This window comes from Ictalurus punctatus, chromosome 9, assembly GCF_001660625.3.
Source record: "Ictalurus punctatus breed USDA103 chromosome 9, Coco_2.0, whole genome shotgun sequence".
In the NCBI taxonomy this organism is placed as follows: domain Eukaryota; kingdom Metazoa; phylum Chordata; class Actinopteri; order Siluriformes; family Ictaluridae; genus Ictalurus; species Ictalurus punctatus.
This window is the reverse complement of record NC_030424.2, coordinates 15,136,605-15,154,045: the sequence shown is the minus strand read 5'-3', so window position 1 is coordinate 15,154,045 and position 17,441 is coordinate 15,136,605. Positions and strand designations below refer to the sequence as shown.

The 17,441-nt window shown below is 39.0% G+C and overlaps 2 protein-coding genes across 7 annotated transcripts; both read right to left on the bottom strand.

The window, feature by feature from the left end:
- Positions 1–240: 240 nt before the first annotated feature.
- si:dkey-21a6.5 (signal peptide, CUB and EGF-like domain-containing protein 1) lies at positions 241–10,424 on the bottom strand. 4 transcript variants are annotated; one of them, XM_053682440.1, is made up of 9 exons: positions 10,315–10,424; positions 7,738–7,932; positions 6,507–6,645; positions 6,319–6,407; positions 5,400–5,463; positions 4,909–4,997; positions 3,797–3,909; positions 1,790–1,946; positions 241–1,631 (listed from the first exon to the last, which is right to left on the bottom strand). In XM_053682440.1, exons 1-9 carry the CDS (start codon positions 10,391–10,393, stop codon positions 1,474–1,476), a joined length of 1,083 nt encoding a protein of 360 aa, XP_053538415.1. In that variant the 5' UTR covers positions 10,394–10,424; the 3' UTR covers positions 241–1,473. The 4 variants fall into 4 exon arrangements, with proteins under 4 accessions (XP_053538415.1, XP_053538418.1, XP_053538417.1 ...); XM_053682443.1 differs by lacking the exon at positions 10,315–10,424 and adding an exon at positions 9,871–9,957; XM_053682442.1 differs by lacking the exon at positions 10,315–10,424 and adding an exon at positions 9,597–9,952 and having other exon boundaries at positions 7,738–7,926.
- Positions 10,425–11,392: 968 nt separating this feature from the next.
- nt5c1ab (5'-nucleotidase, cytosolic IAb) lies at positions 11,393–17,080 on the bottom strand. 3 transcript variants are annotated; one of them, XM_047157641.2, is made up of 7 exons: positions 16,517–17,080; positions 16,242–16,418; positions 14,648–14,815; positions 13,887–14,016; positions 13,400–13,522; positions 13,133–13,311; positions 11,393–12,547 (listed from the first exon to the last, which is right to left on the bottom strand). In XM_047157641.2, the coding sequence occupies exons 2-7, from the start codon at positions 16,338–16,340 to the stop codon at positions 12,182–12,184; spliced, it is 1,065 nt and encodes a 354-aa protein (XP_047013597.1). In that variant the 5' UTR covers positions 16,341–16,418; positions 16,517–17,080; the 3' UTR covers positions 11,393–12,181. The 3 variants fall into 3 exon arrangements, with proteins under 3 accessions (XP_047013597.1, XP_017331575.1, XP_053538419.1); XM_017476086.3 differs by having other exon boundaries at positions 13,133–13,317; positions 16,517–17,077; XM_053682444.1 differs by lacking the exon at positions 16,517–17,080 and having other exon boundaries at positions 13,133–13,317; positions 16,242–16,510.
- Positions 17,081–17,441: the final 361 nt, after the last annotated feature.

Sequence of the window (17,441 nt, the reverse complement as noted above, 5' to 3'; positions counted from 1 at the left end):
GGGACAAACAGCACGCAGTGGGGGAAAAGCGGAGTGCAAACACTTATAAACCAAACAACAAATTATTAAACATTGAAGCATTTGTCTTTACAACAACAACGACAACAATAACGATAGTCTTTGACTGTACTTCATACGGTCTCCAGTTGTGATGTATCCATATGCTGTATGATATAAATTCTGGTTTTATTTAGACTTTACATATACAGACTATAGGGTAAAAAAATAGTCAGTTCAATCTATTCGGCAAAAATATTTTATTTATTTATTTATTTATTTTTTACCACATTCATTGACATTTTTGTCATTATAAATGGCATTTATAAAAAATAAAAAAATTAAAACAACAAAAGTGCTAAAAGGCAGAGGTGGCAAGGGTGGAGGAATAGAGGTACAGGATCAGGGCTGGTTCTCCAGGATTCCAGCGGTGATGGACAGCATGGGAGAACATACTCAATAAACCAGTTAGTTGGTCTGACCTGTGGAGAATCCAGCAAGCCTGCCTCAGTTTCCTGACTAAATTCACCTATGTTACCCTCCCTTGTTCCTTCAACCTCCACAGTCTGCAAGACTGCACTAGCTCAGTTTACTCCAGTTCCCCCAGTACATCTCAACATCACCACACTGGTCCACTGGTCTGACATAGTGGTGTATTCCAACTCAACCAGAACAGTCCACACCACATTTATATGACCGTTGTTAATAATACTACTACTACTACTACTACTACTACTACTACTACTACTACTACTACTACTACTACTAATAATAATAATGTATAATGTATTCATTGGCTATGGAAAAAATGCTCAATTAAAAAACATCAAATGAACAATCTTGTAGTTGTCATGAAAATTCGTTTGAAACTTGTGCAAAGTTTATTTTCTAGCCAAGGCCGATTGTGCTTCTTTTAAAAATTCCAATATGGCATTAACTTTTTAAATACCAAAAAGATATAACTTCCATAGTAAACAGCTCTTGAAGTACCATATGTAATAAAACATCAAGGGGCACAAGTGAATAAATACAATCATGCAGGCAACAGCAACAGTTCAGCACAATCACAAATCTTAACTAGTACCACATATTAAAGACCAGTGCAATGACTTAATAGTTAAATACAAAAACATTTCTCACCATACTTTTACAGGCAAAAAGTATTGTCAGATCTGGCCCAATTCAACTTGTTAAAAAAAGAGGATTTGTACTTCTACAATGATACTCCTTTGCATTCATTCAACCATTGTGCCGTGTACAGCAGTGAACACCATAATAAAAAAAAAGATAGTTTGATTTGTCTGAGTGAACATTCAGAAGCAAACACTGGGCAGCTGAAAACAGATATGAACTTTATCAAAATGTTGCAAACAGTTTGTCAAATATTCAGTACATTTTCAGAAGTCCAAATGTGCAGCATAGAAGCTTGCAATAGCTTGACAGGATTTTGTACACTCTCTCTGCATTGTCAATGTGTCACCATCCTGCATACACAGGATCTGCATCACACGGGACTCCATACACATGACAACTGGGACGGTCCTTCCGCAGAAGTGGGGCACGAGAGAGAGACAGTTCACTGTCTGCATCCCTTCTCCTCCGACAAACCAGGAGCACCATGAACAGAAGGAACACTGAAGAGATCAGACAGAAGAGGAAAAGGTGTCAACAGAGCACATATTGAGGGGTAATTTGTAGATAAAATCTTGACCCTGTTGGATGTATATACATGTGTAGTGAATCAAGTTATTTTATTAGGATAAAGAGATGGGGAAAATTTAAATGTTCATACATCCTCCTCCAATGACAATCAGAGCTATGGTGACAGGAGCAAGCTCGCACGTATCTCCAGCCTTTCTTAAGAAAGTCTCCATGCAATAACCCGGAGCAGTGCTGCCCTCAGGGCAAAAAGCATCACTGGGACACAGGATTGGATTCACATCTGGACTCTGTAAGACAAATAGGTCCTTTCTTGATTAAATATACTTTACCTTCAGAATATTAGGGATGCAACCAAATACGAATACATTATTTGGCTTGGACAACTAATATATTCTGAACAGATGCAAACACACATGAAAATAAGGTGCAGAATTATTTATTTTTTCCCCTCGTTTGTACAAGTCTGCCGAGTCTGTTGTTCTGGTCACTAGCAGGGAAGTTTGCTCTGCTCTGCTCCTTTACCTCTGTATTATTGCTGCTTGGTGCCATCGTGTGGTGTGGTTTCTGGGCTGCTCGACCCTCTGTGTCATGATGCAAGTTGCACATATAATTTCTCATTAATATTTCCTATGTAAAACTGTCACTGACGCATCCTAGAGCCCACACAGACCATAAGCTGTGCATAGAGCAGTAAGTCTCTGCTGACATTTCAAAACAAACTGACATAAGGTGGGGGACATTCTGGACGGGGTGCCAATCTATCGCAGGGGACAATCGGACACCCATTCACACACTACAGACAATTTGGAAATACAATCAGCCTACAATGTATGACTGGTGGAGGAAACCAGAGTACCTGGAGGAAACCCAGAATCACTGGGAGAACATTCAAACTCTACATACAAACATCAAGGGGCACAAGTGAATAAATACAATCATGCAGGCAACAGCAACAGTTCAGCACAATCACAAATCTTAACTAGTACCACATATTAAAGACCAGTGCAATGACTTAATAGTTAAATACAAAAACATTTCTCACCATACTTTTACAGGCAAAAAGTATTGTCAGATCTGGCCCAATTCAACTTGTTAAAAAAAAGAGGATTTGTACTTCTACAATGATACTCCTTTGCATTCATTCAACCAGTGTGCCGTGTACAGCAGTGAACACCATAATAAAAAAAAAGATAGTTTGATTTGTCTGAGTGAACATTCAGAAGCAAACACTGGGCAGCTGAAAACAGATATGAACTTTATCAAAATGTTGCAAACAGTTTGTCAAATATTCAGTACATTTTCAGAAGTCCAAATGTGCAGCATAGTAGCTTGCAATAGCTTGACAGGATTTTGTACACTCTCTCTGCATTGTCAATGTGTCACCATCCTGCATACACAGGATCTGCATCACACGGGACTCCATACACATGACAACTGGGACGGTCCTTCCGCAGAAGTGGGGCACGAGAGAGAGACAGTTCACTGTCTGCATCCCTTCTCCTCCGACAAACCAGGAGCACCATGGTGCCCATGGTGATCAAGTTATTTTATTAGGATAAAGAGATGGGGAAAATTTAAATGTTCATACATCCTCCTCCAATGACAATCAGAGCTATGGTGACAGGAGCAAGCTCGCACGTATCTCCAGCCTTTCTTAAGGCTGGAGATGCTTGGTCACCATGGGTGAAACGAGATTCAAACCCATAATCTCAGAGGTGTGAGGCAAACATGCTAACCACTAAAACACCATCCATCTTCTACCGCTTACTCCTTCTTCAATGTTGCGGGGGAACGTGGAGCCCATCCTAGGGAACATCGGGCACAGGGCGGGGTACACCCTGGACAGGGTGCCAGTCCATCACATCACACTTACATTCATACACTACTTTAGACACACCAATCAACCTACCATGCATGTCTTTAGACTGGGGGAGGAAACCGGAGCACCTGGAGGAAACCCCCACAGCACGGGGAGAACATGCTCCGCATACACATGGCCCCGGCGGGAATCAAACCCCAGACCCTGGACGTGCTAACCACTAAGCCACTGTGCTAACCACTAAGCCACTGTGCGCCCCTAGAAGGTGGTTATTATGCATAATACAGTGTGTGTGTGTGTGAGGTAATAATCACTCACTGGGCAGTAGTGGTCTTCAGGGCAGATGTCACAGTTCTCCTGGCCCCAGTGAATCTGATAGAAACCAATGTTGCAGATCTGACATATTTTCTGATGAGAGGTCTTGTGCATGCCTGCCCAACATACACAAGTAACCAGATAAACACAGTGTAAAATGTAACTTCTTAGTATCTTCTGCACTTAACACGTGTTCAGTTGCTTAAAAAAAAAAAGGAACAAAAACAAAAAGAAACAAAGAACAAATTGTGAGCTTTATGAATGCATCTAGTGTTCATTTCACTAAGGTTGTTATTGACTTGCAAAAATAGATGCACTCACACTTCGTGCTTAAGATTTATTCCTAGGATGAATTTCTACTCCTTGAGTTGCCCCTGTTTTTGAGTTGCACATTTTACTCCCTGCTTTTAACTACGTTATTTTTACAGTCTTAATACACCTAAGACTTTTTATAAAAGTAATTCTCAAAAGCCCAGATCATGATCTGGACAACCTTCACATGTGTATTTCATGTCACTAATGTTTACTCATCTTTCCGCTTAAACCATGAAGTAGGTGAGGAGAAACAACACTGTTTCATAAGGCATGTTAAGTAAGGAATAAAACATGACAGGACAAGCTGTTATAGGAAAATAATCTACAATAGTGGGGTGTGATCTGTTATCACCCCTATAACACAGCATGCTTTATTTCTCTTATACCACAGCAATTACAATTTGTTTTTACATTAATTAATGAACAACACATACTTTTTAACCATTTACAAGTACATGTAATGTGGAACTCAAGACAGGTTATACAAGCACAAACTCCTTTGTCCTGAAGACTTTCCTGTGGTGGAAAACTGTTATTAAGCAATGACACTGGAGACTCTTTAGGTTATGTGGCGCATCTGATATAAAAGTCCCTTTGAGTGAGTTGTTACTATAGAAACAATAATGTATCAGAAGGAGTGCATTAATATAAACGTGTGATTTGTATTACAGCCAGCTCTACGGTCAGAGCTGCTGTTACACAACATAAAATCAACACCTTCTGTCCAATGAGATTTGAGAATTCAGCAGCATTGTTGTGTAATATGTGGTATAATATTAATATTGGATGACATTGGTTACCTGGGCGACAGGGGGAGCATTGCCTGCTGCCCGTCTTTAACGCTTCAGAGCCAGCAGGACACATCTGGCACTGAGCACAACTGGAGGAGCTGTTGAACAGGAAGACACAATTACCACTGTAATGTCAGTCTTGTGATGTTGATATGAGGTCTGCAGACTGTGGTACAGGACCTTACAGAGGAAAATAAATGACTTGCAGCCTTTAATGTGGTTTTGATTAAAATCCCAAGATAAGAGACATGTGACTCTGCCATTCAGCCAGTGTAAACTTGAGGGTAAGAAAACATTGTACTTAATAGTGCTGGAATTCAGAATGTCATTGTAGTACTGTTATCTGCTTTCATGCTGAAGAGTATATGTAATCAGGCTATATTTTATAGTTTACAGATACACTAGAAGTTGATTATATTTTACTATATGTGCTTACATTTACAGGAAGATATGCCTTTCACAAAGTGTCAATAAATACAGAAGGCAAGTGCATAGCTTACTTGCAGAATGTGCCATATGGACATGGGTTACAAACAGTGGCATTCTGTCTGGATGTATAAAAACCTGCAAAAAAAAAAGTACACATGTATGTTTTTATGCTTTATGAATAATGGTTAGACAATTACTTTGATTCCACAGCTACTGCAAATATCTAGTCACTAAAGAGAATTAAATCAGTTGATAGTTTAATGCATACTGCAAAAAAGAAAAAAGAAACGTCCCTTTTTCAGGAGACTGTATTTTAAAGATAATTTTGTAAAATCCAAATAAGCTTTACAGGTCTTTTTTGGAAAGGGTTTAAACATTTTTTCCCCATTCTTGTTCAATGAACCATAAACAATCATTGCACATGCACCTGTTTAACAGTCCTTAAGACACGAACAGTTTACTGGCGGCAGGCAATTAAGGTCACGGTTACAATAACTGTGGATACTAAAGAGACTTTTCTACTGACTCTGAAAAACACCAGAAGGAAGATGCCTAGGGTTCCTGCTCACCAGAACATGCCATAGGCCTGCTGCAGGGAGGCATGAGGACTGCAGATGCAGTAGAGCAATAAACTGCAATGTCAGTAATGTAAGACGCCTAAGACAGTGCTACAGGGAGACACGAAGGACAGCTGATCGTCCTTGCAATGGAAAATTACATGTAACCATGTGCCCCCCCCATCCCCTGCGAGATGTGATTGAGAACTTGTCTTGGTGGAAGAGTGGAGTAACATTTCACAGCAAGAACTGACAAATCTGGTGCGGTCCATGAGGATGAGATGCACTGTAGTATTTAAAGCAGCTGGAGGACACCAGATACTGACTGTTACTTTTGATATCGACCCCCCCCCCTTGTTCAGGGACTCGCTATTCCATTTCTGTTCGTCTATGCATATATTAAACTGTAGTAAGCTTATATATAAATGATTACCTGGTGCACAAGCTTGACATGAGACTGAACCACTTTCATTAGTATAAGAACCAGGAAGACAGGCCTGACACACAGGGCTCGCTGTGAAACTGAGGAGAGCAGGAGGAACAGGAAAAACACAGATCAGCTGTTTGATATGACATGTACAGTAGATGTGTGCCATTAATGTGTGATAAGTGATTACTCACTTAGTGTAGAAGCCTGGTGTGCAGGGAAGACAATTCTGCTGGCCTTCTAGCGGCTGGTAGAAACCTGGTGAGCAGGAACGACAGCCACTGGGGAATATACACAGCCCAGGCTCCGGACAACATGAACACAACAAAGTCTCTGGCAGAATAACAAATAAACAAACAAGCAAGCTGTTTTTTAAAAATGCCTTAGTAAATGTTTGTCTGCATTCTACAGTACAGCTGTATTAGAACCTTACAATAATTATTTCCATATTTCTTAGTTTTATTCGCTACAAAATAATAGTATAACTTAATGGTCATTGTTACAGTTACACTGTATTACCAAAAGTATGTGGACACTTCACCAATCACGCCCATATGTGTTTCCCCAAACTGTTGCTACAAAGGTTGAAACACACAATTGTCTAGAATGTATTTGTATATTGCAGCATTAAAATTTCCCCTTGACTAGAACTAAGGTGCACAAATCTGTTCCAGCATGACAATGCCCCAGTGCACAAAGCAAGGTCCATAAAAAACATGGTTTGCTAAGATTGATGTTGAAGAATTTGAGTCTTGACCTCAACTCCACTGAACAGCTTTGGAATGAACCGTTATGCCAACTGTGCACCAGACCTTCTCGCCTGCCATCAGTGCCTGACTTCACTAATGCTCTTGTGGCTGAATGGGCAAATCCCCACAGCCATACCTCAAAATCTAGTGGAAAGCCTTCCCAGATGAGTGAAGATTATTATAACAGCCACAAGAGCATTAATGAGGCCATGCACTGCTGTCAGGTGAGGAGGCCTGGCATGCAGTCGGCATTCCAATTCATTCCAAAGGGGTTCATTCAGCGGGGTTCAGGTCAGAGCTCAGACCATTCAAGTTTTTCTGTCACCCTGTCTTTAAGGACTCCGAATTGTGTGCAGGGGCATTGTTATGCTGGGACAAGTTTTGGCTAGGTCGCTTAGTTCTAATAAAGAGGAAATATTAATGCAACAGCATACAAAAACATCATAGACAATGGTGTGCATCAAACTTTGTGGGAATAATAATATGGGTAACACCCACATATGGATGTCCACATACTTTTGTCATATATTTTATGTCATGATCAAGTAAACTGAGTAACAAAATTATTATTGACAGTAACATACTGTATAACCAGGCACGTCAGTAGTGTATTAAATAACTGAAACCACAGCTCTAACTCTGAACCGTTGTTGTAGGCTAAATAAGCCGTACTCACCATTGTCATAGTAGGTGCCCGGTGCACAGGCCTCACAGCTGGAGGTGTTCAAGATTGAGCAGCCAGGTGTCGTGGTGCTGAGCATGATGGGAGAGGTTGCAGTCACAATCTCACTGACTGTGGTGGCGGTCACATTCTCCATAACTGTGGTGGCGGTCAGAGCAGGGGTGAGGGTAGTCTGACTCCTCACTGCTCCTACGATCAACACACATAAATGAAAGGATACTATACATCTGAAATATTATTTAACCGACTTGAACAATATCAACATCCAACACAGAATACTGCTTATTTACTTTACCAGGTTTACATGAAGGCCATAAAGTCAGCAAATTCTACAGATGTAAATGATTATTTTAGCCCTTCTCGAAGCAGACGGACAGACTCGTTTGTTCTAAAATAAACTCAACCAGCTGTGTCTGATCTCCAGAATTTTCAGGGTATGTCTGTTTGATTGATTTACTGACTGAGAAAGTCAAATCCAATTAGACACCAAGGTTTATAATCATTCCCATTACATTACAGCACATTCTCCTGGATACAATAAGGGATTTAATTTGTGCGCTGACCACAAATCTAAGCAATTAAACTGTGCATCATGCGGTGAGATAAACAAGCTATCGAATGATAAAACCCTAATCATGTGGACGTGTTTAAAGATCGATATCCAAACACAGGATTAAAAAAAGAGAGAGAATTATGTTTTTATTGCATGGTGAAGAAGTTACATTCATTACATTGAATTCTCTCTTTTTTATTTTTTTAGATTTCCGATTAATTTCTACACAAATTCAAATTTTACTGTAAACATTACACAGATTTTTTTGTGTGTGTGAAAATACCTTTTAAAGTCGTTTTCGAAGTCGTTAAAATTGCTTTACTTCAGGAAATGTCTAAGTGAATGTGTGCTGAGGGAACTGAGATGGAAACAGAGTTCTTATTGTGCAAGTAATCACATTAAGCATGTGGTACATATGCACTTATTCCTGGTCTTGTGACTTCAACAACACAGTCCAAAGACGCAGAGAGAAGTGAGCAAAGCTGGCAATTCCTGTGTTCCTCTGAATACTGGACATTTTGAATACATTTTGTGTGCGCAAATAAAAATTTTGCATTGTGAAAATATGCATTTGCACACAATCTGAACCGGGGGAAAAGCTGTTGCTGCTCATCGCACTGCTGGGTCTAATAAGTAGCTATTTAACCCTTGAACTCTTTTATATTGCCACAGGCCTGGACAACAAATCCCATCAGATTTGTTTTGAAAAACTATTTTTAAAGGAAGAACATTAAACGGGTTTCAATCTTTTGATATATATATATATATATATATATATATATATATATATATATATATATATATATATATATATACACATACACACACACATACATACATATATACATACATATATACACACACACACACACACATATATACATACATATACACACACACACACACACACACACACACACACACACACACACACACACACATACATACATACATACATACATACATACATACATACATACATACATACACACACACACACGTATATATCAGTCTTGATGTGTCAGAGAGATCCGTCTCCTATCTGACAGTGTGCTAGATATATTTGGCTAGATTTATGATAAGTTTATGACCTGGTGTCCCAGTAAAGGAAAAAACAAACAAACCTGAGAATAATTACATACTCTGGATCTAAAGGATGAACTGACACAAGACCACGTGCGTGTAAACAACACTGAAAACAGGCAAACTCTCCTGGTTTCCCTGACCCTATTGCTGTCAATCACAGAACACATTTTCCATTAAGAACTGAAAATAGAGTGTTTACAGCGTCTGGACTCACCCAACAAACACACGAGTGCCACGACAACAGCCTGGACTCCCAAATGTGGCATGTTTCAGTGATTCCTTAACCACTCACAACATCTGATTTATCTTACTGACTTCATGGCTGAAACTCTTCCAATGAGAAATACAATCAGCTTCGTCTCTCTCCGTTCATTTCTTCCTCGTATCTTCAGCAATGTCTTATGACAGATGACTAATCATGTGAGTTTGGGCTCTGTGGAAACCACTGCAAAATTCAACAGGGATTCTTTATGAGAAGTAAAACCAACCTGTACTCGACACAGATGTTTTTTAAAAAGCTGAACCCGAGCGCTCGTGGCGTCAATGCGGAACAAGCAGATTTTCACAAGCAGAGATAGACTCCGCCCATAAAACAAATACCACGCCCATTCGCGCGAAGCCACGCCCGTGCTGTTTGTGCTCGAGAGTTTGAACTACTGATTCAGGTATGTATTGTACTGCTAGGACTACCATGCTTTTCAGTTAGGACAAATCGAAAATCAGTAAAGTAATTGTTATGTAGTCAAGTGAGTGGTGCAGTGCATGTAAACGGAATGGTGTTTTAGTCTGGAACCCTCTCTGATAGGGAAACTCTCTTAATCTGTTCACGTCTTCTTGTGGTGACCATGACAGTTTGTTCCAGTTTGGTGTAAACCAAACTAGCTATTTTTGGCACTTCAAATCATCACTGACTGTGGAAACTTCACACTGGCCTTCAAGCATCTTGGATTCTGTGCCTCTCCACTCTTCCTCCAGACTCTGGGACCTTGATTTCCGAATGAAATGCAACATTTACTTAGGGTAAATCTTCCCCATGATTGTGGTTGTTTCTACTGATCCAGACTGAGAGATTGAAGGCTCAGGAAACCTTCGCAGGTGTTTTGAGTTAATTAGCTGATTAGAGATCTTCTGAGTTCAACATTTCTGTTTTATAAATTATTTATTTGAATATTTTGAGATACTGGATTTTTGATTTCTGTGAGCTGTAATCATCAAGATTAAAAAAAAAAGGTTTGAAATATTTCACTTTATTTGTAATGAATCTAGAATATATGAAAGTTCCACTTTTTGAATTAAATTATGGGGGGAAAAATACTTTTCTACGATATTCAATTTTTTTGAGATGCACTTATACATACATACATACATTAACTATATGGCCAAAAGTATGTGGACACCAGACTATCACACCCATATGTGCTTGTTCCAATTTCGGTCCTCCTTTGTTATTATAACAGCATTCACTCTTCTAGGAACTCTTTCCACTAGATTTTGGAGCATGACTGTGGAGATTTGCTCATTCAGGCACTAGAGTTTTAGTGAGGTCAGGTGAGAAGGTCTGGGGTGCAGTCGATGTTCCAGTTCATCCCAAAGGTGTTCAGCGGAGTTGAGGTCAGGGTTCTGTCAGGTCACTTGAATTCTTCCACACCAGCCTTGGCAGATCATGTCTTCATGGAGCTTGCTTGGTGCAAAGGGATATTGTCATGTTGAAACAGGTTTGGTCCCCTTAGTTTCAGTGAAGGGAAATTGTAATGCTACAGCATACAAAGACCTTCTATACAATTGTGTGCTTCCACTTTTGTGGCAACAGTTTGGGGAAGGAACATATGGGTGTGATGGTCAAGTGTCCACATACTTTTGGCCATATAGTGTACTTAGGCTACATAAACAGAAAATTAATAGAGAAATGAATATATACTGTATGAAGTTGTAGGTGGTATAGAATATAAGTCAATACAAAAATATAGCAATATGCTCCACATATAATAGGCACAATAAACAGAATTATGCTAAGGTGAATTAGAGCATCTATTTATTTATGTAAAAAAAAAAAAAAAACATTTTTCATTTGCATTATACAGTCTCTGCTATATTAATATTTTTATATATCGTAAACTTTTTCTTTATGCACATAGATAAATATTTTTAAATAATCCAATCACCAGTAGACCTGCATTTTTTTGTATTCTGTCCTGGCTTATAAAAATGCATATAAAGCATCTAGCTACATAGGTGGTGAGAATTGGCTAGAAAAGTGGCTGGAAATAAACACCATTATAAGATCATAAAACTCTTTTTTGCTTTACCTAGAGGTTAGAGCAATTGGTAAATCTTTCACAGAGTTAAATATCTGTTACATTAATGGAACAATTGTATATCACAGAAACAAAATGTTGCATATACGAGATCCAACAATAAAACATGCAGACACTTACGGTTTTTGACAAAATATACTCACATACTTATCAAAATGATCCAAAAGCACATCACAGAATAATCTAATAGACATAAAATCACCTAGAAGGCACATAAAGTACATCCATTACATTCCCTTGCTGTATTAAATTCACTCTATGTAATCAGCCAGCAAAACATATATGGCTTGATCCTCTTGATCTGTAGCTTCACCTGACTTCACAGATTTTGTTTAGCTAAAACAGAATACTCTAGGTACATTACATATTATAAAATCTTAGTACAGTACAATATGTCACTCTGAAGAACATTCAAGGCAGGCACCAACCGCTAAAAACAAATTTTGTCAACACAATATATTTCATGCCATTAAGCAATGTTGTTTTATTTATTTTTTTCACTCGTGTCATTTGGTTTCTTTGATGGCACTTTTTGGGCGACTCCATAGGGAACGTGAGCTGCCACAGTTCCCAACTCTGCAGCCCCTTCAATATGAAACATTTGATCATCGAAGAAAATGTGGGGCTTGATTTTTGCTAGCATAGGGCCCTTTGGTGCTCCAGCCAAGAAAAGGGCTTCATCCGTCTCTAGGCCCCAAGAACGCAGGGTCTTCAGGGCACGTGTACCTGAACTAGCTGCGCTGCGAGCAGTCACAAGGTAGGTGCGGATGGGACAGTCCATACGCTGGCCTTTAGCAAAGAATTTCTTTTGCAGTCTTCCTAAAGCCTCCAAGAATCCTTTCAGTGGACCCTATAAATCAAAGACACAACTGAGCTTCTTTTTGAATTTGCAGTAAACATGGTTCAGTAAAAAGTCAACAGAAACAGAACTGTAGCAATGCTGTTGAGGAACCACTTCAAAGCTGAATAAATCCCAATAACAGCATGTCTGGAGGTGTTTTATTTCTCTTATTCCATAGCAATTTGACAGTAATTAAAATTTGTAATCTATTTAATCTATTAAAGGACAAAACATTGTACTTTTATCTATTTATTGCTAGATTGATCCATTTATAGTAAGGCTAAATAAAAGTCTCCTCACAGAAAACTCTCACCATATCAACTACACATGTTTTTAAAATACATTTATGTAGATGGTCCCCTGTACAAGTCCCTGTGTAAGCTGCTACTATAGAAACAGTAAAATATTATAAAAGAGTGCATTAATACAGTATAAACCTGTGATTTGTCTTGCAGCAAGAACTACTCCAAGCTCCATGCTATAGTGGAAAATTAATCATCTCCTGCCAATCAGAATCAAGAGTTCAACAGCGCTGTATAGAATTCATTCTAATGCTCCATATTGTCATATTTCTATGTGCTGTAACTCTCTTACATGATCAAGTAGCTTGTTTTCATGGGCCTTTTCATGTTCAAAAAATTTGTCCAAGCCTCCCGTTTTAAAGATTCTCTCCGACTCATCCGAGAACAGCACTGCATCTCCATCAAAGGCCACTCGCAGCTGTGTTTCTGAAACCTCCGTTGCTTTCTCTGGTTTAAACATGGTGGCTGCCGCTATCCCTTAGTGAGCACAAGAGCCGAAGCCTCAGTTACAACAATTCAGTTGGAAAATCGAAATTTTCCGTTTCTATTCTCATCTCACCTTCCTCTAAGGCCTCCATCACTTTCTTTGAATCGGCAGACAGGTACAGGTTGGTGTGGTAGGCTTTCAGATACCCAATTGGACTATTACCTCCAGTCATACAGAAGCGCTCGATGAACAGCTCTACGAAACACAGAAGGAAATTCATTTTGTTGACAAGTAAACAAAGTCTGCAATCTTGTGTTGCAGTGTCAAGCTAAAAAGAACGTTAAAAAGGCAGTCATCTAATTATTATGTAAGGGATATGAGATCATGTTTACAGCCCCCTCTCCCTCATCACACACCATCCCCCATGTCCCCAGCCATCACAGCCAACATTACAAGCAAGGGTTTTCACAATGCTCTATTTTACATAGACAACGCTTCTAGCATGACTGTCTGAGATCACTTAAAAGATTAGACATAATAAACAGCTATAGGCCAGTTCAGGGGACAGCAGTGAGTTATTGGACATCCTGTCTACGACTGCTTTTTGTTCTCCACTTACCATGATGGTTGATTGAGTTAATGAGTCTGAGCCCGACATTGGCATGATGGTTAGTCATCAGGACAACATCAAAGAGCTCTTCGCTGTCTGGATAGAGTTGTCTCAGCTGCACATTGACTGCTTCCAGAGCCTGCAGGTGACACACAAAAGGGACAGATTATGATATCTATGTCATCTCATTTCCCTCATTTCATTAGTAAAATAAGCTTAAAAATGTACTTTGTGAGTTAGTTAAAGCGCACCTATTATGGTTTTGAAACATGCCTAATTTTGTTTTCAAGGTCTCATAAAATAGATTTACATGCATCCAAGGTCAAAATACACTTTAATGTGCTCATAATTTAATCTGCAGCATTACCCTTTTCTCCCCCAGTGTCACAAACGACTCAAAATGATCCGGATTCATTCTAAACTCCTCCTTTCACAGAGCATACTCTGTTCTGATTGGTCTACCACTGCCAGTGAGCAGCCAATGAAGACCAGAGGTGGGGCTTTTTGTTACAAACCTATGTAGGTTTGTACAGTAAGTAAAGTCTGGAATTACTAACGACTCATTTCAGCTGTTCAGAATCGGTTCCTTCTTTTGGGAGTCAATAAACCCGTTTGTCATGCACTTTGATTTTTGAAACTTTGCAGACGTTTTTACATTCACAAACAGCTATATAACATTACATTAAAAGGTATTATTTGAAAAACCATAATAGGTGCACTTTAAGTGATGTGGACAGCATTATGAGTGATTTGTAGACTTTGACCTGGACCTTAATAAAGGGGAAAGCAGGTCCAGGTGCAAATGGTTCAGTCTCATGTTCAATCTGGTACTTCAGGTACTCCTCCATGCCCTTCTGTTCAAAGATCTGCTGTTCCAGGTCCATGTTGAAGAGCACACGTGATGACACAGCAATAGTGATGGCATTTTCAGGCTTGGGCTGCACACAGAAAATGACTAACATAATAACGATTCAACAACAATAGCATTTCTGTGATTTTAAGTCAACCCTAAAGAATTGTATTTCTCAAAAACTGTTTACCTTTGATTTAAAGAATAATCTCAACTAGATCATGTATACTGTCCCTATGAATTGCTGCTGTAATCATAAAGACTGTCATGTGTTTTCCCAAGACGTCTATTCACGATATGCTCATATAAAACACAAGCTCAATACACTTGCACGTGTATAGTATACAATTATGGAAGAATAATGATTTATTAATCCACAGTGTCACTCAGAAGAGAATGGGTTCCCTTTTGAGTCTGGTTCCTCAGAGAGCTTCCTTGCCTTATTCATTAGGGATCTAAACATAAATCTGCAGTACATCCCAAATAAAGCTACTTTGTGACAAATGCTAAGGTGAAAAGCTCTATACAGTTAAATAAAACTGACCTGAATGAAATTTATTCTGTAATTTTGCCTGGTACAGCAGACTGAATGACGGTAATGGACTAAATGTGGGTTATGAATAATTCATATTTACTGTAACGGTAAACCTCACACTGTTCCACTTTAACAAAAAAAAAATCCTGATTTTAGATAAACTCCACATTAAAATGTTGATACTTTTCGTGTGTTGATGTGGAGAAAAAAAAAAGACGCTTAGGTTAATTAGAGGCAGTGAAACGTGATAAATGTTGACTGTAGTGTTATATGGAGGTTCGTTAGCTAATGGTAGCTAATAAGAATAACGAAGTTTGCGTCAATACACAATTTGAAGAACAGATAGCGCATTAGCATTTACACTTCTTCAGACTCCATTTACTCACTAGAGCAGTTAGCCTAAGTGTGTCGGCTGAATTTACTGCGCGGATATTGAAGGACTGGACTGAACCGTTTCTTATGGTTTCTTATATTGACGACGGATTTTGAACACCACCGCCACAGGGTCGTAGTATAGCATATTCGGGCGCGTCGTAGCCGAAAGAGCTCCGCGTTTATCTTCTCCGCTTCTTATTCATTCACACGTTTCTAACACTATTTCCCATTCTCTGTCCTTACTCTAGTGTTGTGCCTGTTGCTGTTCAGTACAACGTGTTTATGCCCGCTGCACTGCTGCATCTGTTCTGCATCCTGCAGTTAAGTAGAGCTAAATTTATGACACATTATCAGTGTCTGGTCACCACATAGCCTTCAATGACCCAAAGAGCTCACTGTAAACACACACACACACGGCATAAAATAACACTTGTAATCTAAGAATGTGTGTATATTTAAAAATAATAATAAAAATTAATGGTTGCCTGGAAAGAACCCATGAAAAAGCTTGGAGGCTTTCTAAAATCCATGACCCTACATGTCCTAGGAAATCATGAACATTAATGGATTAATTATTCCTATTTTACAAAAGGGTTTGACTCACAGGTTGAGGTTTCCTAGTTGGGGTTGAGGGATCCTGCACCTTCATGCCTTCCAAATGTGCGTCACCGTTGCTGGTCATTCGTCCATCATGGAGACTCATTTTTGCAGTAGCTGCTGCTTCGTGACACAGAGACTAACCCCCCTGTCTCCGTAATCTCATCACAGTGAGTCCCAGCCTCTAAAAGCAGGTTGGTTGGAGGGATGGGGATCAATACTGAGTGCATGCCGAGAAGAGTTCAGTGAAAAAATGCCATTAACCTAGCAGAGAACACTTACTGGTGCTGAATGCATTCTCACTCCTTCCTCCAGGCATACTCGTTCAGTATCTGAATCAGAGGTCAGTCATCTCACTGGCACCTCCTTCAATCAGCACGCTACTGAAGCGTATATCTCAAGCATGTCTGTAACAGGCATCATTCTGCAGTGGCTCTGTGCTCATAATGAAACAGCATTTATTTTTAGATGCTGAAGACCTTTGCCAGTGCAGATACCATAAATGTTACCATGACAACCACAGATGGCAGGCTGTTCTATAACACCATGCTGTCAAGTCAGTTATGTGCAGCACCCATCATGTCCTTTTCATGTCTTCATGTCAATGGTATTTTTTCAGGGATTTATAGTTTCTATTGGGCCATTTTTATGGTTAAATGTTTAGTCAGTAGACACTAATGGAGATGAAACTATATGGCATGTTCATATGGATCCTAAAAAAAGTGAATTTCATAGCAGCAAACAAACAGCCAAAGTGTCATATCACTTTGCATCAAAGAGTAATTACAATGCATTTTATAGTCAGAACCTTCTGACAGGAGAGGGAAGCATCATTTCAAACAAAGTTTTCAACCTAGCAAAACATGACGCCCTCATATGCGTATAATAATGAATATCCACAAACCAATACAGGATCAGGGGGAAAAAGGACAAGATTAGTTTTTAAAGGAAAAGTGTTGTTTATTACTTTCATTGCATGACAAATACTCAAGTTAAGATTTTGAAAAGCTCTCTTATGTCTTATTGAATTGAAACGGCCATTATAAAACAAAAACAAGCTTAGAATAAATAGGGTATACAATTCTCTCACAGATCATTTATACAGAAAAAAAAAAACTTATTTGTATATATTATATATATATTATCATCATTTTTGTTCTTTGTAAAAGAAGAAAAAAAAGCTTTTTTTTCCTTTTTTATTATTATT